Source organism: Podarcis melisellensis (assembly GCF_964234715.1).
Source record: "Podarcis melisellensis genome assembly, chromosome: 4".
Classification (NCBI taxonomy): domain Eukaryota; kingdom Metazoa; phylum Chordata; class Lepidosauria; order Squamata; family Lacertidae; genus Podarcis; species Podarcis melisellensis.
This window is the reverse complement of record NC_138531.1, coordinates 101,456,472-101,477,387: the sequence shown is the minus strand read 5'-3', so window position 1 is coordinate 101,477,387 and position 20,916 is coordinate 101,456,472. Positions and strand designations below refer to the sequence as shown.

Genomic DNA, 20,916 nt, shown 5'->3' with positions numbered 1-20,916 from the left:
AACCCGGTTCCCCAGATTAGGAGTCTACCGCTCTTAACCACTACACCACACTGGCTCTCAACATGTGATGTTTTGTGTTATTGTGTTGTGTTTTGATGTTCTAAGCATTCTGAGACGTGTGGGTGTAGGGAATACGGCCAACTCCTAAATGCCAAGGGGTCTTTGTCCCCCCCTATTAAATATTGGAGGAGGCCACCCCTAGGTTTTCTTTGTGTGTTTTTTCAAATGCCACCTTTTTTTCTTCCACTACTTGCCATACAATTTCGCTTTCAATTTGCCCTTTTAAGAAATGACGTAGGAATTCGCAGACTTTTGGGATTTGGATTTGGAACAGGATGAATTTAAAATCGTGACTGCCTTTAGACTTGGAAGAGGAGGGAAGAAAGAGAAGAATAGAATAAGAGACTGTTTGATTACCCTCCGAACTAAAAAAGAGAGAGATAAAATTTTGGGTTGGCATTATCAGAATCCTTTGGAAGTACTACAGTCAAGAGTGGAGATTTTTAAAGACATCCCGAAAGACATCCCTTTTGGATCTTAGGTCCAATTACAATGATTTGGTTGCCCTGCTGAGAAAGAACAAAATTAACCTTAGGTGGGAATTTCCCCAAGGCCTATCCTTCAGTTTCAAAGGAAGGAAAATAAAAATAAAATCAGTAGAAGATAAAGCTAATTTTTTGAATAATTACGAAGAAGATCTGCAGAAGGGGTCTGGAAAAGAGTCAAGAGCATCGGACAGAAGATCACCTGATAGAGGACCAGAACAAAAAGCATTGGACAGAAGATCACCAAAAAAAGGAATACTGGACATAACCAAACTACCCTTCGGACTGGACAATCCAGTGATATCAACAGAAGAAGAGCAAGCATTGGGTGTAGTTGGAGGAAAATCAGAGTAATCACATCATGGCATTGCAAATATTAAGTTGGAATATTAATGGACTGAATTCCCCCGAAAAAAGGCGCAGAGTCATTCATTTATTGAAAAAGGAACAATTGGACTTGATTTGTCTACAAGAAACACACGTGGCAAGGCTACATAGGAAAATACTGAGTAATAAAAGATTGGGCCATGAATTTATTTCATCAGAAAAAGTTAAAAAAAGAGGAGTAGTACTTTATGCAAAGGAGAGCCTATCACCGAAACTTATATTTAAAGATGATCAAGGAAGATTTGTTGCAATTGAAATTCAATCACAAGGAGATAAATTTTTGATAGTAAGGCATCTATGCACCAAATGAAGGAAAATCGGAATTTTTAAAGAAGTTGCATGAGACTCTGTTGGATTAGAATCATAAAATCATAGAGTTGGAAGAGACCACAAGGGCCATCGAGTCCAACCCCCTGCCAAGCAGGAAACACCATCATAGCACTCCTGACATATGGTTGTCAAGCCTCTGCTTAAAGACCTCCAAAGAAGGAGACTCCACCACACTCCTTGGCAGCAGCAAATTCCACTGTCAAACAGCTCTTACTGTCAGGAAGTTCTTCCTAATGTTGAGGTGGAATCTTCTTTCTTGTAGTTTGGATCCATTGCTCCGTGTCCGCTTCTCTGGAGCAGCAGAAAACAACCTTTCTCCCTCCTCTATGTGACATCCTTTTATATATTTGAACATGGCTATCATATCACCCCTTAACCTCCTCTTCTCCAGGCTAAACATGCCCAGCTCCCTTAGCCGTTCCTCATAAGGCATCGTTTCCAGGCCTTTGACCTTTTTGGTTGCCCTCCTCTGGACACGTTCCAGTTTGTCAGTGTCCTTCTTGAACTGTGGTGCCCAGAACTGGACACAGTACTCCAGGTGAGGTCTGACCAGAGCAGAATACAGTGGCACTATTACTTCCCTTGATCTAGATGCTATACTCCTATTGATGCAGCCCAGAATTGCATTGGCTTTTTTAGCTGCCGCGTCACACTGTTGGCTCATGTCAAGTTTGTGGTCAACCAAGACTCCTAGATCCTTTTCACATGTACTGCTCTCAAGCCAGGTGTCACCCATCTTGTATTTGTGCCTCTCATTTCTTTTGCCCAAGTGCAATACTTTACATTTCTCCCTGTTAAAATTCATCTTGTTTGTTTTGGCCCAGTTCTCCAATCTGTCAAGGTCATTTTGAAGTGTGATCCTGTCCTCTGTGGTGTTAGCCACCCCTCCCAGTTTGGTGTCATCTGCAAATTAGATCAGGATGCCCTTGAGTCCATCATCCAAGTCGTTGATAAAGATGTTGAATAAGACCGGGCCCAAGACAGAACCTTGTGGCACCCCACTAGTCACTCTTCTCCAGGATGAAGAGGAACCATTGATGAGCACCCACTGCGTTCATGTAGCCTACCTTGATTTCAGCAAGGAATTTGACAAGGTGCCTCATGATATTCTTGTAAAGAAGCTGGTAAAATGCGGTCTTGACTATGCTACCACTCAGTGGATTTGTAACTGGCTGACTGACCGAACCCAAAGGGTGCTCATCAATGGTTCCTCTTCATCCTGGAGAAGAGTGACTAGTGGGGTGCCAGTCACTCTTCTCCAGGATGAAGGATTACATGGACTACAATATAATTTTGATGGGGGACATGAATGGAGTGGTATCTACAACAGGTAGTTACTAAGGATGGTAGACTACCAAAAACTTTTTTTGATATGACTGACAATATGGATTTAGTGGACACACGGAGAATGAAGAACCCTTTGGGAATAGAGGGAACTTTCTTCTCTGAGGCCAAAATGACATCGACAAGAATTGACCAAATTTGTGCAACTAGAGGGCTGGCTCCGAAGATTAGAAAAGTGGAAATCTGCCCTAAAACTTGCTCCGACCATAATGCTGTGAAGATGGAAATGAAACTAACACCAAATGGTTCCTTTAGATGGAGGATGAACGACACTTTGTTTAGGAATGAAGAAGTGACTAAGAAGGCCCAAAAAACCCTGAGAGATTATTTCGAGATAAATATGAACACCACTGTTGAAAAAAGAGTAATCTGGGACGCAAGCAAAGCGGTTATGAGTGGATTTCTGATGCAACAGAATGCAATTAAGAAGAGAGTCCAAAATGAGAAAAAAGATAAAATTCTGGAGAAAATAAAGGAAGGAGAAAAGAAATTGAGAATGAAACCAAAGTCGCAGGAGATCCTGAAAGAGATAAAGTTATATCAAGTACAATATATGAAAATGATGAATCAGGAAATAGAATGGAAGATTAAACAGATGAGACAAAAGACATTTGAATCGGCAAATAAATGCGGAAAACTGCTGGCTTGGCAAATGAAAAAAAGACAAAAACTTAATATTATTACAAATTTGGAAGTGGAAGGAAAGAATATACAGAATCCAGCGGAGATCAGAAAGTGCTTCCAGAGGTACTTTAAACAACTATATACACAGGAGATGCAGAAAGAAATGGACATTGACCGTTTTTTGAAAATAAATGGATTATAAAAAATCTCTCAAGAAAATAAGTTAATGTTGAATTATAAAATAACAGATCAGGAGGTAGAAGGGGCCATTCAGAACATGCAATTAGGTAAATCCCCAGGACCGGATGGTTTGACTTCAAGATATTATAGATCCTTGAAAGAATGGTTAGTACAACCTTTAAAGGAAGTCTGTAATGAAATATTGGAAGGGAAAAGGGCACCAGAGTCGTGGAAGGAAGCTTATATTACACTTATACCGAAAATAGAGTCTGAGAAGACACAGCTTAAGAATTACTGCCCCATATCTTTGCTTAATGTGGATTATAAAATTTTTGCAGATATTTTGGCTAAAAGACTAAAAGAGGTGTTAGTAGAAGAAATTCATAAAGATCAAGGGGGCTTTCTTCCGGGCAGACACTTGTCTGACAATACGAGGAACATAATTAACATTTTAGAGAAACTACAAGTGAATATTAATACTAAAGCAGTTCTGATATTTGTGGACGCGGAGAAAGCCTTCAACAATATTTCTTGGAGTTTCATGAGGAAAAACTTACAAGGGATGGGGGTTGGTCAAGGGTTTGGAAATGGTATAGGTGCAATTTACTCAGAACAAAAGGGTAAATTAATTGTGAATAATGTAGTGACGGAAGAATTTAAGATAGAAAAAGGAACACGACAAGGTTGCCCAATCTCTCCAGTGCTTTTTATATCGGTCCTGGAGGTCCTTCTAAACATGATTAGAAGGGACCAATTGGTTAAAGGTATACAAGTCGGAGCTAAACAGTACAAATTGAAAGCATTTGCTGATGATTTGGTACTGACATTACAGGAGCCAGAATCTAGTACTAAAAGAGTACTGGAACTAATTCAAGAATTTGGTCATGTAGCGGGTTTTAAGTTGAACAAAATGAAAACTAAGGTGTTAGAGAAAAACCTAACAGTGATTGAGAGAGAGAGGTTTCAGAAGGAGACAGGATTAACATTGGTTAAGAAAGTGAAATACCTAGGGGTCAATATGACTGCCAAGAATGTGAACTTGTTTAAGGATAACTATGAAAAATGTTGGATGGAAGTGAAAAAGGACTTAGAAATATGGTCAAATCTGAAGCTATCATTGCTGGGCCGAATTGCTGCGATAAAAATGAATGTACTGCCTAGGATGCTGTTTTTGTTTCAAACATTGCAAATTCTGGATAAAATGGATTGTTTCAAGAAGTGGCAGAGAGATATTTCTAGATTTGTCTGGCAAGGCAAGAAACCTCGAATAAAATTTAAGATACTAACTGATGCTAAAGAAAGAGGTGGATTTGCCCTGCCAGACCTTAAACTTTATTATGAATCAGCCGCTTTTTGCTGGCTGAGAGAATGGTTGCTTCTTGAAAACACTGATATGCTGGATCTAGAAGGTTTTAACAACGTATTTGGGTGGCATGCATATTTGTGGTATGATAAGGTCAAAGCACATAAAGCATTTAAAAATCATATTGTCAGAAAAGCACTGTTTAACGTCTGGATAAGATATAAGGACTTGCTCGAAAATAAAACCCCAAGGTGGTTGTCACCAATGGAAGCGAAGGCTCAGAAAAAGCTCAATATGGAGGCCAAATGGCCAAAATATTGGGAAATTCTGGAACAAGAGGGAGATAGATTAAAACTACAGAGTTTTGAAAAACTAAAAAATAGAGTGTGGGATTGGCTCCATTATTATCAAATAATGGAGGTATATAATCTGGACAAAAAAATTGGCTTCCAGGTGGAAAAATCAAAATTGGAAACAGAACTGTTAGACCCCAAAAGTAAGAACTTGTCAAGAATGTGTAACTTGCTGTTGAAATGGAACACTCAGGATGAAACAGTGAAATCAGCTATGATTAAATGGGCACAAGATGTTGGACATAATATTATGATGGCTGACTGGGAACAGTTATGGACCACAGGTATGAAATTTACGGCATGCAATGCCTTAAGAGAGAATATAATGAAAATGATATACAGGTGGTACATGACACCAGTCAAGCTTGCAAAAATTTACCATTTGCCCGATAATAAGTGCTGGAAATGTAAAGAGACTGAAGGCACATTCACCTTTGGTGGACATGCGCAAGGATTAAGACTTTCTGGGAAATGATCTACAATGAAATGAAAAAGGTATTTAAATATACTTTTCTGAAGAAACCAGAGGCCTTCCTCCTGGGCATGGTCGGCCAATTGGTGCCAAAGAAGGATAGAACTTTCTTTATGTACGCTACAACAGCAGCAAGAATACTTATTGCAAAGTACTGGAAGACACAAGATCTACCCACCCAGGAAGAATGGCAGATGAAGTTGATGGACCTTATGGAACTGGCGGAAATCCGAGACCAGGGAGAAGAGTCGGTGGAGGAAGATTGGAAGAAATTTAAAGATTATTTACAGAAACATTGTAAAATTAAGGAATGTTAGAAGGAGGCTGGAATGAAGTTATATGGCTTTAGCAGAAATATTATAAAGGATTAAGTAAAAATAGATTGTTAAAGGAGGAAAGGTAAAGTTACATTATATTAAGATAAATTATAGGATAAAAATTGGGAAAGATAGAAAGGATTTGCTGAAATAGCTAACTGAACTAGAATACAAAAAAGGGAGGTGCGAGGAGCTCAAGGAAACAAGTAAGCGAAAGATAAGTTACGGGAAGGTTCGTTGTGTTTCTTAATTGTTTCTGTTTTTCTGTTTTTTTATAACCTTCCCCCCCCCTATTCTCTTCTTTTTTTATTGTGATGTGTTGTTAAGTTTTTGTTTAACTTGGAATTATCTCTTTCTCTTTTTGTAACATTTAAAACTTTAATAAATATTATTATTATTTTTAAAAAGAAATTTTTAAAAACCGCACAAAGGTCATGAGGAAAACAAAATACAAGAAGATACAAACATGGACAGGTCCCATCTTTGCGGGCAAAATGGAAAAGTTGCTTAAAGGAGGCTTTCCCAAACTTGGGTCCCCAGCAGCTCCCGGACTACAGTTCCCATCATCCCTCCCCATTGGTCCTGCTAACTAGAGATGATGGGAGTTGTAGTCCAAAAACAGCTGGAGACCCAAATTTGCTTTAAAGGGAAAGTAGGCTGGCCCTGTGACACCCTCTGCTGGCCAAAAGCACTGCCCCAGAATCTGAACCACCCCCAGTACTCCTAATTGGAATTAATAGAGCACAAAACTGAAGTTCGATCAGCACTTCAACCTCTAGGGAGCTTCTAGGTGCTTTCTGCACCACCTAGAGTACCCACAGAATTGTGGCTTCTACTGGCAACACACACAGGAGAACAAATGAAAGACAAACACAATGAGCAAGAAAAAACCTGGAAAGGGCCATACCAAATGGACATCCAGTGTGAAGAGGTCACTTTCCCCACTGCTGAACAATGCCACAGGTAGAGGTGATGAAATGCTAGAAGTGTTCTCCGGGGCAAGGGGAGCTGCTGAGAAATTGAACTACGGGCGCAAAATATTACTTTTTTTTAAAGTCACTGCCATTATAGGCATTGCCATTCTAATGGTGTGCATGCACCATGTGATTGATAGTGCAAGGCGGGCCTTACCTGGCCCCCACCAATATTTTATTCAAGTCGGCACAACTGGTCAGGTGATTTACAAATTAAATAAATACATAAATCACCTTCCTTTGCACATGTTCCAGCTTGCCAAGATCCTCATTTATGCTTTTTAAAATGTGTTTGCCCATCATCTGAAGATTTTACAATATAAGCCAAAGAAATCTCTCCATTTATATTCTTTTCTTTTTTTGGATGGAGTTATACACTTTGTGGATCAGGGAACTGCTGTGGAAATTGTGTATTTTGATTTCAGTAAGGCTTTTGACAAAGTCCTCTGTGATATTTATGTGAGGAAGCTGGTAAAATGAGGCTGAATGAGGTAACTGTTAGCTGGATTTGACGGACCGAACCCAAAGAGGACTCCTTCATGGTTCCTCCTCATGCTGGGGAAAAGTGACCAGAGGGGTGCTGCAGGGTTCTGTCCTGGGCCCGTTGTTGTTCAACGTCTTGATAAGTGACTTGGATGAAAGAACTGAGGGGATGCTCCTCACATTTGCACACGAAACGGATCATAATGGCATCCTCTCTCTTCCTCAGCAACAGACAGGGAGACAAAGAACAGTGCAAAAGCACAGCAGAGCGGAAGAGATAAGACTGACTTCTGTTCTTACAGTTTCCAAGCCTAGGAAAGTAAACAGGGGCATGTGACATACTAGCCACATATCCAGCAACGGGAGGAGTGAATTGCTAACTCACCACACATGATTGCAGGTGATATAAGGGAAAAAACCTCCTCCTTTTTCCTTATGGGGTACCCAAGGGCCCATAAAGAGTCTTTTTGTAGGTTCTCTATTGGTAGGAGAAAATAACAGAGACCAACCAGAGAACATTGAGAAGCAAAGCAGCCAGTAAGCCTGTTCTTTATTAACTGTTGTAAGAGGGTGCTCCCCCACATGCAGGAGAGAGGAGGGGGACCCCGAGCCATGCATGCAAGCCCTTAATAGAGACATTTTTAATTGCCTGCCCTGGAGTCCAAGACCACCCCCAGAAACATCATACATACATCACAGAAAAGGCAGTCTACAACAGAAATCTGAGTGCATTGTTTTACCTTGAGAAATATTTGAGGTGACTGAAAGAGTGAAATATGGCTTTAGGACTTTTCCTGTGGGTTTTGGACATGTGGTTTATAAATCTATATATGTGTTTGCTTGGTACATTTAGATTTATATTAACTAAAAAATTTAATAGCAGTTCCCCCCTTTGGGGCTATATTTTTTTTCTAAAAAATTGTTGCCCCACAAATAATAACTTGGTATGTTGCAAATGGATGCCTTCGTGTAAATCTTAAGAGACTTGCATGTCAGGACTCTTAATGCTGTTTGCAGATGTAGCAGTGCATATAGCTGGACATAGGATATCACATAAAAAATAACACATGTTGCATTTTGTTCCTAAATTACTTGTGGCATTCTAGCACTTTGGGAGAAAGCCTATGCTTTACACTTAGCGGGAAAGTCAAATAATGAGTGAAAAATGCAGTTTGTTTTGTTTCTGCCTTCTTTGTGTGTTCCCAGGTGTCAAAGCTAGCTCTCCTCTGGTCTCACACCTCCATCATATCACAGCAGCAACAATCCCTGTAGGGCTTTCATATTGACCATGTCACCTTGTAGTGGCACTGGTTTGGACATTTCTTGAGAGAGATGTCTTTGCCTTGGCCTTTCTATGGGATTTTTATTATTATAGGCTTTGGTCTTCCACTCTAGGGAAGTTGCTCAGTTGTTCCTAAGGAACCAAAAAGCTAATTGCAGCCTGGATACAATTGCCGAATTCAAATGGAGTCCAATTAGAATTTATATAGCCCCATGGTTCTCCGACGCAGAGTTCCGGCCCCACCTGGCGAGCTGGGTCATGGAAGTAAATCAGAATGTAATCTAGGTACACCACCACGTACTTGTCTAGCAAGTCTTGGAACATGTGGTTGATGTACCGTTAGAACAGGGCAGGTGCATTGCACAACCCAAAAGGCATTACCAGGTATTCAAACTGCCCATACCGGGTCCCAAATGCTGTCTTCCACTCATCCCCGGCTAGGATCCGAATCAAACTGTAGGCCCCCCCAAAGGTCCATCTTGGTGAACATCTGTACCCCTTGCACCCGTTCCAGTAACTCCGCAATAAGGGGCAAGGGATACCGGTCTGGGATGGTAATCTTATTCAGGGCCCGGTAATCATGGCAGAGATGAAGCTCCTCACACTTCTTAACGAAGAGAACTGAAGCAGCGGTGGGCGTGGTATTGGGCCGAATGAACCCGCCCTCCAAGTTCTTGCGAAGGAAGTCCTGCAAGGCTTAGTGCTCTGGCTCTGTAAGAGAGTATAGGCAGCTCACAGGCAGGGGCACCCCGGGCTGGAGGTCTATGCCACAGTTGAAAGTGTTCCTTGAACACTTCTTGGTACTCCTGATAATCAGCGGGGAGCATTGACGCAGCTTCCCCGTGGGGGCGGCCACTAGCATCTTGGACCAAGCATGGGGACACGGGTTTGGGAAGCGCACAGTCTGATTGACGCAGTCAATCTGAAGATTGTGAGACTCCAGCCAGTCCATCCCGAGCACCAGGGGAAACCGGGGCATGGTGGCAATGTCCAAGGTGTGCACCTCCCGGTGCTGCTGGTGACACAGGACCAAGGGCTCAGTCTCCTGAGGAACGGCACCCGAGCGCAGAAGCCGTCCATCAATTGCCTCCACCTGTACCAGTTCTGGCTTGTCCTGGAGTGGCACCTGACGACGGGCAGCGGAGGCAGAGTCCATATAGGAGCGGGTTGCCCCTGAATCTACCAGAGCTTGGGTGAGAATCCAGGGCCCGCCAGGGGGGTATAGATGCACCGGAACCATGAGGTGTTGCAATTCCACCGGTGAGGGCCCATCATGCAATGTTTGGGACCCCAGGTAGCCTGGGCCATCGGCTACTGGGGTTGGCCATTTCCCTGTGGCTGGCGTTTTCTCAGGACAAGATTGGGCATAGTGTCCACTCCCGCCGCAGTAGAGACACAGGTTCCCCTTCAGACGCCGAGTATTCTCCGAGGTAGAGAGGCGAGGCCGCGCTGCCCCAAGCTGCATTGGCTCCTCCAGTGACTTGGCCGTGGCCGTGGAACTGCTGGGAAGGACCGGAGCCGGGAGCCGGGAGTCGGGAGTGCTGGCGGCCCTGAGCCTGGCGACGGTCCTCCAACCGATCGTCTATCTGCAGGCCCCGTTGAATGAGGGTGTCCAGCGTGGTGGGGTGATCCATCATGGCCAGCTGGTCCAGTATCTCATCCGAAAGCCCCTCGAGATACTGGTCCTGAAGGGTGGAGTCATTCCAGGACAAGTCCTGTGCCAATGGCCAAAATTCTGTGGCGTAGGCGGCCACTGTGGACTTGTCCTGTTTTAACTGCCGAATCGCCCGATTGGCTTGACTCCCCTTCTGAGGGTTGCCGAACGCGGTTTCCAGATGGTTGCAAAACCCTGTATAGTCTGTCAGCAAGGGAGAGTCTTGCCGGAGCACCGGCAATGCCCACTTGGCCACCCGGTCCTTCAGCAAGCTGATCAGGAAGTGCACCTTGGTGCAGTCATCGGGGAAATTCCCGGCTCGCCCCTGAATATACAGCTTGGTCTGGGCAAGAAACATGGGAAAGCTGGCCGGGGACCCATTGAATTAACCCGAGGCAAGGTCCAAGTCCAGTCCATGGTCAAAGGTGCAACATGGAGGCAGTCCGTAGTAGCTGAAGCTGGGTGCAGAGCAGGGAGTTGGGTGAAGTTAGGAACAGGCTTGCAAGCAGGGAACCGGGGTGGGTCAGGAGCTCAGGCAGGAACTAGCAACCAACAATGTTGCTTCTGCAACTTGGGACTGGGGCTGGTCGGCTTTTATCTGCCCTGAGGCATAGGGTGGCCCCGATCCTCTGGTGACTCGCCTCTCTAACCCTGAGCCTCTGCAGCTCAGGAGAGGCTGGAGGGTTACCGGACCCAGAGGCAACCTCAGCTTCCTCTGACAGGGCTGAGAGTGGAGCATCTGCAGGCAATGGGTCCTCCATCACCTCAGGAGCCAGAGCAGACTCAGCTGGTGCCTGCACCTGAGGACCCAGCACAGGTGAGGACCCTTCAGGCTCATGCCCCAGCCCTGGCTCAGCTGGTTCTGGAGGCGGGGAATCCTGTGCAGGCTGGGATCCCTCAGGTTCAGCATCCAAGTCCGAATCCCAGGCCATCACACCTTGTCAACAATGTGGAACTGTAGTAGTCCCCAATTTGGACTTAGCAGACATTTGGTCTTTATGAATGAACTGATTTATTGGGACTTCCGTCTATATTATTGCACTTTATGTGTTGTTTATGTGCGAGATAAACCTTTGGACTGGGAAAAGTTTGTAGAGTATCTGAAAAAGGTGTGTGATGTGCAAACAACGCTAGTGGGGTTTCAAGAAGCACTGTAAAAGTTAAGATATATTGTCAAAAATAAATAGAAGGCGGAGGCGTTAAATGGCAATATAACGAAGGGAATGCGTACTAAAGAATAACTATGGATAGCAACTGAAGGAAGTCCAAGAAAGATTTAATTTGTCAAAATTTGGATAAAATTGTATAATTTTGTTGGAAAATTAATAAAAATTTATTTTAAAAAAAACAACATTTGATATTGTGATAAGAATAGATAGAAGATTATTGTTTGTGTGAATGCCCAGCCGGTTACGTCTTGTGTGTTTGTCCATTCCAGGAAAAGCATTCCTGACCCAGATGTTCACAGGAAGTCCCTAAGATGATTCCCCTTTCAAACAGGATACATGCGCCTAGGCCAGTAGGGTCCTCTTCTCCGGCAGACGGACAACCCCTCCCCCAAAGCCCCTCCATCCCCCACTTCCCCATGGGGGTCCCCCACACCACCCATCACTCACCAGGATGGTTTTGAATCACCTCCAGCAGGTACAGCTGAGCTTCCCACAAAATATTAAAATGCAATAGTCCATCAAATATTAAAAGCTTCCCTAAACATAATAACAACCATCCATTTTCAGTCCATTGAATAAGCAATTAAGCATTTCTGCAAAGGGAAATGGCAGAAAAAAGCATAGAAAGCATACATAAGAAAGTATTACTGATTTATGATGAGAATAGGATTTATTTATTTTGAACTTCGCTGGGTTCCTCCTTGGCAGCCAGTGCGATTATTTCAGCAGGGCTCGAACTCAGGACCCGCTGCCTTGAGGGACATCTAAGAGCAGTTGGGCACAGATCGGAGGGCCATCTGCCATGGATGCTTTAGCTGAGATTCCTGCTTTACTGGGGGTTGTAATAATAATAATAATAATAATAATAATAATAATAATAATAATAATAATAATAATAATAATAATAATTTATTTATATCCCGCCCATCACTGGGCGGCTTCCAATAAAACACTAAAATACAATAACCTATTAAATATTGAAAGCTTCCCTCAACAGGGCTGCCTGTTTAGGGAACTAGACCAGCCCCCTCTTGCTTCGGGTTGGACTAGATGACCCTGGGATCCCCTCCTCTCTCTCCACTCCTGAATTCCAGGAGGAGCTTCCTTGCCTCCTGCAAAGCCCTCTTCCCTGCAAGCTTTTCCTCTGGTTTCTGGCCAAGGGAGGGAGATGCTCAGAGTCCAGCCAAGAGCCTCGCGCTCCAAAAGGATATCTGGGCATTGGCGCAGCCGGGGGGGGCAGCTGCCCCCCCAAAATGCATAAAAAATAATAAGAATCTGAGAGAGGGCTGAGCTGGAGGGACTCGGCTTGGCAAGGGTTAAAGGGAACCGAGCTGCCTTCCTAGAGTGGCCAGGAAGCAAGGGGGGGCCAGGTCCTTCAGAGCCAAGGCCCCCCCCTCCCCAGTCCTTTCCTGCTTCGGTGTCTCTCCTGCAAGGGCTGCCTCGCTCTCCCCTCCTGGGATCTGGTGAGTCTCCTCTCTCTCTCTCTCTGGGATCTGGTGGGGGTCCCAGAGCTGCAGCGGGGGAGGGGGCCTGGGGGGCCTGATCTGCTCCTGCGGGGGGGGGACCCCAAGTCAGGGAGGAGGAGAGGGTCCTGCCAGGGAGGGGCCAGGTCTGCTCGGCTCCCCTTCCTGCAGATCAGAGGATCCCTGACTCCCACGAAATCTCCCTTCTTTAAACAAAGGAGTCCCTGGGACTTTAACTCTGTGTGACATCGCTCAGCCTCATTGCACAACCGAGGTAACATGTGCAAATGGTTTTCCAAAGCCAGACGAGGAGGTGGACTAGCCCCCGCCCCACAGGGAGGGAGGAAGGAAAGGTGAGAAAGAGAGGCCAGGAATAAAGAGAGGGATCCCAGCCCAGAGTCTGGCTGCTGCATTGGGGACCAGTTTCCCAGTGTCTCCCAGGGCAGCCCCCCACGGAGGCCACTGCAGCCATCCCCTCGCACCCAGAGCAGGGCATCCCAGAACCACATCCTCTCTGTCCCAAAGGGATTGTGGCTGGCAAAGCAGCCGGAAATGGGCGCTGCTACTCACTGAGCCTCCAGGGACCTTGGCATCAGTGGCTGTGGGTGGGGGGTTAAGCTCTCTAATAAAATAATAATAATAAATTAGCTGCCTAAATTTCAAGGGACATGTATTTGGCTCTGCCCACTTGGCCCTCACAGCAAAGAAAAAGAGACCCCCACCCCAGGGGTCTGCCTGGAGAGCGGCAGAGAGTCCAAGTCTAAGAAAAGGAGACAGAAGCAGGGCAGTGGGGGTGGGGGGAGAGCAACTCCTGAGGACCCCCGGATGAGACCCCCACTAGAGCCAAGCATCCGTTATTCAAAAGATACAAATGACTCCCTTGTCAGTCAGTTCTGACTTCATGCATTGACTGGAAGGCAGGAGCAACCAGGCTGATTCACCTCACAGAAATCCCTTCAGTTGCCTCCGCATTTTGCAATCTTCCTTCTAGGAGGGCTAGAGGGTGCTTCCTCCTTCTCCTCTTTTTAAAGAAGATCTCTCCTGGTTTGGGCTGTGGTGCCATCCAGCCCTGGTACCTGTCAAGACACATCCATGCTTCCTTACAGATTCTGTTGTTTCTTCTGACCTACAAATTCTGTAACAGAACAATGTATTTGCTTTGTAGGATTTGCCAGAGCTTCTCATTCAGACAGACAGAACTTGGCAGAAGACCAAAGGGTTCCTTCCGATCTCTCAGAGGCTTCCTGAGAGCACAGATGGATGAGCGAGACTCAGCTGGCCCTAAAGCAGGAAGAGGCCATGCAAGCCAAACTGGGAGCAGTGGGGGATTCTGGGAAAACTCTGTGCAGAAGATCCTGGGTGAGGAGGACACCCTCCGCTCAGAGGTGCAGAGCCAGCAGGTGAGGCAGTTCTGCTGCCAGGAGGCCAAAGGACCCCGAGAGGTTTGCAGCCGACTCTACCACCTTTGCCACCAGTGGCTGAAGCCAGAAAGGCACACGAAAGCTGAGATACTGGACTTGGTGATCTTGGAGCAGTTCCTGGCTGTCCTTCCCCCGGAGATGGAGAGCTGGGTGAGGGAATGCGGAGCGGAGACCAGTTCCCAGGCGGTGGCCCTGGCCGAAGGTTTCCTCCTGAGTCAGGCAGAGGAGAGAAAGCAGGTGAGAGAGACTTTCCTCTAGATACTCCCAAGGGGCTCCAAACAGGACAGAGAACATCCCATAATGGTCTGCTGATGGCCCATCCTTTTCTGAGAAGGCATCCATGGAATGAGATTTCACACCCTTACAGTTGTTTCTTTTTCAGGGAAAGGATCATTTTGTAGAAATGGACCTGGAGAGGCCTCCGTCGGACACCAGAGAGAGTCCACTGGGTAAGGAGGAAGGTGGGTTTTCTCCGTTTGGTCTTGTTCTGTTGGTTTTCCAACTCATCTGAGGGTTCCTTTCATCTTGTTTTGGGGAGAACAGCTGGGAACAAGCGTGCAGAGGAAGAGAGAAGTATTTCTGCACAACTAACATATGAAATGGGCACCACCGTCCAAATGCTCTCAGCAGGTGTGGCTACCTTTGAAGGTGACCTGGAAACTGCAATTAATCCAGAATGCGGCAGCTAGACTGGTGACTGGGAGCGGCTGACAAGATCACATAACACCGGTTCTGAGAGATCTGCATTGGCTCCCAGTACGTTTCTGAGCACAATTCCAAGTGTTGGTGCTGACCTTGAAAGCCCTAAATGGCCTCGGTCCAGTATATCTGAAGGACATCTCCACCCCCATCGTTCTGCCCGGACACTGAGGTCCAGCTCCGAGGGCCTTCTGGCGGATCCCTCATTGCGAGAAGCCAAGTTATAGGGAACAAGACAGAGGGCCTTCTCGGTAGTGGCGCCCGCCCTGTGGAACACCCTCCCTTCAGATGTGAAGGAAATAAGCAGCTATCTTCTCTTTAAAAGACATCTGAAGGCAGCCCTGTTCAGGGAAGTTTTTAATATTTAACACTGTACTGTTTTTAACACTTGATTGGAAGCCGCCCAGAGTGACTGGGGAGACTCAGCCAGATTGGCGGGGTATAAATTATTATTATTATTATTATTATTATTATTATAGGCCCATCTGAAGTTAGAGATGCCCTATTTCACCTGTGAGAGAATCAGGCACTCCTGGCATCCTGCTTACCTTTTTTTCTTTTGCAGGAGACAGAATGATGCCGGCAAGACCTCCTGGTCCATCTTTTCATGGGAGCAGAAGGGAAGCAGCAGCTGTGGAACCAGATCAGGTCAGGGGAAGCTGCCTTGTGGGGCCAGAGGCTGAGGGATGGAGCAATGGAGGAGCAAAGGCAGGCTGCACAATGCTGCACTATTTGATCCCTTGCCAGAAACCCCAGAGAGGAGGGGACTTGGAAAGCTGTCGGGAGTCGGGGGCCTTTACTCTCGGCAGCGGCTTTTGTGGAGGAAGAGGCTCAGGGAATGAGCTGCTGTTCTCATGAGGCCCGAAACTCATCCAGGTCTGTGAATATCGTGTTCTTGCTGATAAATTGCAGCTGTGAACTGTGGGGTTTCCTGCCCAGATACCTCATACCAGTCTTCTGAATGTTGCCAGCAGGATTCATTTGTAGTTACTGCTTTATTTCTACATTGACCATGGACTGCTAAAATAGGCTTCTAAGCTTTGGAGAAAGCATAACCAGCAGTGGCCAGGATTCCCCTAGCCAGCCCCATCAGCAGCACAAAGAGAACTGCCCTCCACTCCTCCCCTGACGTTCCCTCCCCAGAACAGTGCATGGGGAGAGTAGAGGGGGCAATAAAATACCATATTTTTCGTCCCATAGGACGCTCCGTCCCATAGGACGCACCTACTTTTTTGGGGGGGAAATAAAGGGAATTTTTTTTTCCTTTATTTCCCCCCCCAAACCAGGTCGGGGAGCAGTGGGATGGCGGTGCTGCGCCTCCCCGCTGTCCCCCGAGCTTGTGGGGCTGGCCCATGTCTGCCTGGCGCGAGGGGTGCTCTACAGTCTGCAGTATGGGGAACCCTCTGTTTCAGGGCGCCCACGCGCCCCCGGGTGCGCAAGGCTTGCCAACACCAGCGCGGAGCACAGGGCGGCCTCCGAAGGGCGCCCCGTGCTCCGCGCTGCCAGCTGCCGCCCGCAAGCCTTGCGCTCACGGAGGGGGGGAGATCCCCCGGGTGCGCAAGGCTGGCCAACACCAGCGCAGAGCACGGGGCGGCCTCCGAAGGGCGCCCCGTGCTGCCGGCTGCCGCCCGCAAGCCTTGCGCTCACGGGGGAGATCCCCTGGGTGCGCAAGGCTGGCCAACACCAGCGCGGAGCACGGGGCGGCCTCCAAATGGTGCCCCGTGCTCCGTGCTGCTGGCTTCCGCCCGCAAGCCTTGCGCTCTCGGAGGGAAGATCCCCTGGGTGCGCAAGGCTGGCCAACACCAGCGCGGAGCACGGGGCGGCCTCCGAAGTGTGCCCCGTACTCCGCACTGCCGCCCGCAAGCCTTCGGCTCCCGGGGGGAGATCCCCCGGGTGCGCAAAGCTAGCGGACACCTGCACGAAGCACTGGGCGTCCTCCGGAGGGCGCCCCGTGTTCCGCGCTGCAGGTTGCCGCCCGCAAGCCTTGCGCACCCAGGGGAACTCCCTTCGGGCGTGCAAGGCTTGAGGATAGCTTCCTGGAGCCTGTAGAGCGAGAGACGTCGGTGCGCACCGACGCCTCTCGCTCTCCAGGCTTCAGCGAAAGCCTGCATTCGCCCCATAGGACGCACACACATTTCCCCTTCATTTTTGGAGGGGGAAAAGTCCATCTTATAGGGCGAAAAATACGGTAAATGCCTAATACAAGAATTCCTTTGTTAAAAGAAGCTCCCATTATTAAAGTGGGAAGCAAAAGAATCACTTAAAAAAAACACAGCAATTAACAGGAAGGAAACAACAGAGCATTGTGTAGCAGATCATATTTCTGCTGTCTCAGAGGCGGACATTTCCCTTTTTCTTTTAGGGTCCAGTGTGCTTTGAAGATGTTGCTGTTCGTTTCACGGACGAGGAGTGGGCGTTGCTGGATCCTGACCAGAGAGCTCTGCATAAGGACGTCATGGAGGAGAATCGTGGGATATTGGCCTCTCTTGGTAAGGCTCCCTGTGGGATCGTCCTTTCTGCCTGGAAATTCAAAAAATATGTCTATAGACCAACCTCACATATTTTCACAGAGCTCAATAGTGGCCCCTATAACACCTGGGAACCTAACACCCCCACAATAAAGAGTAACTTACAGTTTTCTCTTTGAACAATCTTCCTCAGATTATTCCTTTTTCTACCATGATTGGGCTGGCCAGGCCATATTCAATGTCAGCTTCAGAAAGATAAGTAGCTTCAGGTTTTCTGTTTTTGTTTTTGCTCCTGTCAGTCTTGGGTTGACCAAAGAGACGACTGACATTGGAGATGGAGGGGATGCCATGACTGGGCCAAACAAAATCCATCCCAGAGAGGAACTAGACTTGTTGAATTTCAGGTAGATGTAGCAGTGGTGGTGGTGATGACGATGATACAGTGGTACCTCGGTTTACAAACTTTCCGGAGCAGGACTGTTCTTAAATCAAGGTACCACTGTAGTGAGCCAAGTTTTTAGTTCTGCAGCTGTAATAATGTGAAACCAGGACTGAATTATTGCCTCTGTTAATTGGGCTTTATTGCGGGGTTGCTTCTGACCTACAAGTTTCTTTAGTCGGCTCCAAAGATTTCTGATTGGCTTAAAGTGTGGGCTATTCAGCATGGACTAAAGTGTGGGCTATTCAGCATGGACTAAAGTGTGGGCTATTCAGGTTGCCATCAGTATGCTGATGACACCCAACTCTATCTGTTGATGGATGGCCATCCTGACTCGGCCCCAGACTCACTGACCAGATGTCTGGAAGTTGTGGCTGGATGGTTACGTGGGAGCCGGTTGAAGCTAAATCCTTCAAAGACAGAGGTCCTGTGGCTGGGACGGGATGATATGGCATTGGGGGGGGGCAACTCCCATCTCTTGCGGGGGCGCAATTAGTGCCAGCACCGTCTGTTAAGAGTTTGGGTGTAATCTTCGACACCTCCCTTTCCATGGATGCGCAGATTACAGCTATAACAAAGGCGGTATTTTTCCATCTTTGCCAAGCTAAGCAGTTGGCTCCTTACCTCTCTCGCCCTGACCTAGCCACTGTGATCCACGCGACGGTCACCTCCAGACTGGATTATTGTAACTCGCTCTACGTGGGGCTGCCCTTGAGACTGACCCAGAAACTCCAGCGGGTGCAGAATGCCGCGGCGAGACTCCTTACAAGGTTTTCGCTGCGAGATCACATTCATCTGGTACTATACCAGCTGCACTGGCTCCCAGTGGAGTACAGGATCAGGTTTAAGGTGCTGGTTTTAACCTTTAAAGCCCTATACAACCTAGGACCCTCGTACCTACGGGAACACCTCTCCTGGTATGTCCCACAGAGAAACTTACGGTCTTCAAATAAAAAGATCTTGAAGGTCCCAGGCCACAGAGAGGTTAGGCTGCCTTCAACTAGAGCCAGGGCTTTTTCTGCTGTGGCTTCGATCTGGTGGAACACTCTGTCACAAGAGACTAGGGCCTTGCAGGACTTGACATCTTTCCGCAGGGCCTGCAAGACAGAGCTGTTCCACCAGGCCTTTGGCCAGGGCACAGCCTGACTCCCTCCTTCGGCAATCTTCACGGAGCTCTGGCCCAATGGTTGCCATTGGTTTGATTTGAATTAATTTTATAATGAATGATTTTAGAGTTTTGTGTTGTACTGTTGTACTGTTTTATTGTTGTTAGCTGCCCTGAGCCCGGCTTCGGCTGGGGAGGGCAGGATATAAATAAAATTTATTATTATTATTATTATTATTATTATTATTATTATTATTATTATTCCCAGGCCATTCCAGCAGTGAAATATCATTATCTTGAATGTACACAGCAGCAACATGACATAGAGCTGAATCCTGCTGAAAATATATAAATGCTTTGGTATCTGGGAAAAGATCACCTGCGGAACACTTCAGTTTGGGCTCACGTATTTCGTTTATGCATTTTCCAGCATTTATATTCCCATTAATGACGCAAATTCTGCCCACACCTTTTGCTACCATACAACCCCAGATCATCACACTGTCTGGGTGTTTCACAGTCGGTGTAATGCAAGTAGGGTGTAAATCTTCTCTGATTCTTCTCCTCTTCTCCGATTAAAGAAACTCGCGTGTTTCATGCCATCACTACCAAGCAAGGTAGTGTCTTTTTTTAAAAAAATAAAGTTTTTTATTTATACAACAAGAAAAAAGAAAAAAACACAAATACCAAATTACACACAAATTACAAAAATAACCATAGACACATAATTTTCTTAGCAAACAATAAAACATCTATTGGTCTTAACACTAAAGACCCAACCTCCCGTCTATTCCATATTTCAAATTCATATTACTTATTCCCAATACACACTTTTATCATAATTAAACTTATTCTTAACAAATCTAATTTCTTATATCTACCTTGCAACTATTACTGAAGTTCCTCGAGTGCTGCAACAGAAATTAAACTACTATATTTATTTTTCAGATATTCTTTGAAAATCTCCCATTTTGAAACAAATTCCTGTTTTGATTTATTCTTTATTTTTTCTGATAAACCATCTAATTCGGCATATTCTGTCAGCTTTTGGATCCAATCTTGTATAGAGGGGATTTCATTACTCTTCCATTTTGCTGCGATCAAAACTCTTGCTGCCGCCGTCGCATATAAAAAGATACCCTTCCTCTTTTGTGGAATATCCTAATCTGTTATTCCCAGGAGGTAGGCCTCTGGTTTTTTATTGAAAGAGATCTTTAGCATTTTTTGCAGTTCTGCATGTATACTCTCCTAGAATACCTGTATTTTCCTACATATCCACCACATATGGTAGAATGTTCCTGAGTCTCTGCATCTCCAACAATTACTTGACACATTTTTATGCATTTTGGAAAGTTTCCATGGTGTTAGATACCATTGATGTTGCATTTTTTGAAAGTTCTCTCTAATCGTGTAACAGTTTGTGAATTTCCAATTGATCTTCCATAAATTTTCCCATTGAGCCATGGTTATTGAATGGCCAAAATCCTGGGACCACCTCACCATTGCCACTGTTACCTCCTCCTCCTTGACTGTCCAGTCAAGGAGGAGTCGATAAGTTTTGGAAAGAGTTTTTCTTTTAGAATTTACAAGATCAGATTCGAATCGGGACATTTCTGTTGAGAACCCCTTTTGTTTGTCAGATTTAAATTTTTCAAATAACTGATGGTATTGGAACCAGTCTGAAATGTGTTCTCTTATTTCCTCAAAGTTTTTTAATTTTATTTGGTTATCTTCATTTTTTAGAAGTATTTTATATATTGGCCAGCTTTCCTGAGTATTTTTCCGTTTTACTGCTATGGCTTCTATTGGAGAAGTCTACCACGGGACTTTAGGCTCCATCAGGTCTTTATATTTTTCCCATACAGCAAAGAGTGACTTTCTTATTATATGGTTGGTTAAACTTT

At 45.9% G+C, this 20,916-nt stretch overlaps 1 protein-coding gene across 1 annotated transcript in view; it reads left to right on the top strand.

Moving 5' to 3' along the window:
• LOC309368832 (uncharacterized protein) overlaps positions 1–20,916 on the top strand; it is a 61,326-nt gene that overhangs the window by 12,029 nt on the left and 28,381 nt on the right. The window contains exons 2-3 of the mRNA XM_081909138.1: positions 15,566–15,648; positions 17,363–17,489. Coding sequence (XP_081765264.1) covers positions 15,566–15,648; positions 17,363–17,489 — 210 coding nt within the window. The remainder of the gene's footprint in view (positions 1–15,565; positions 15,649–17,362; positions 17,490–20,916) is intronic.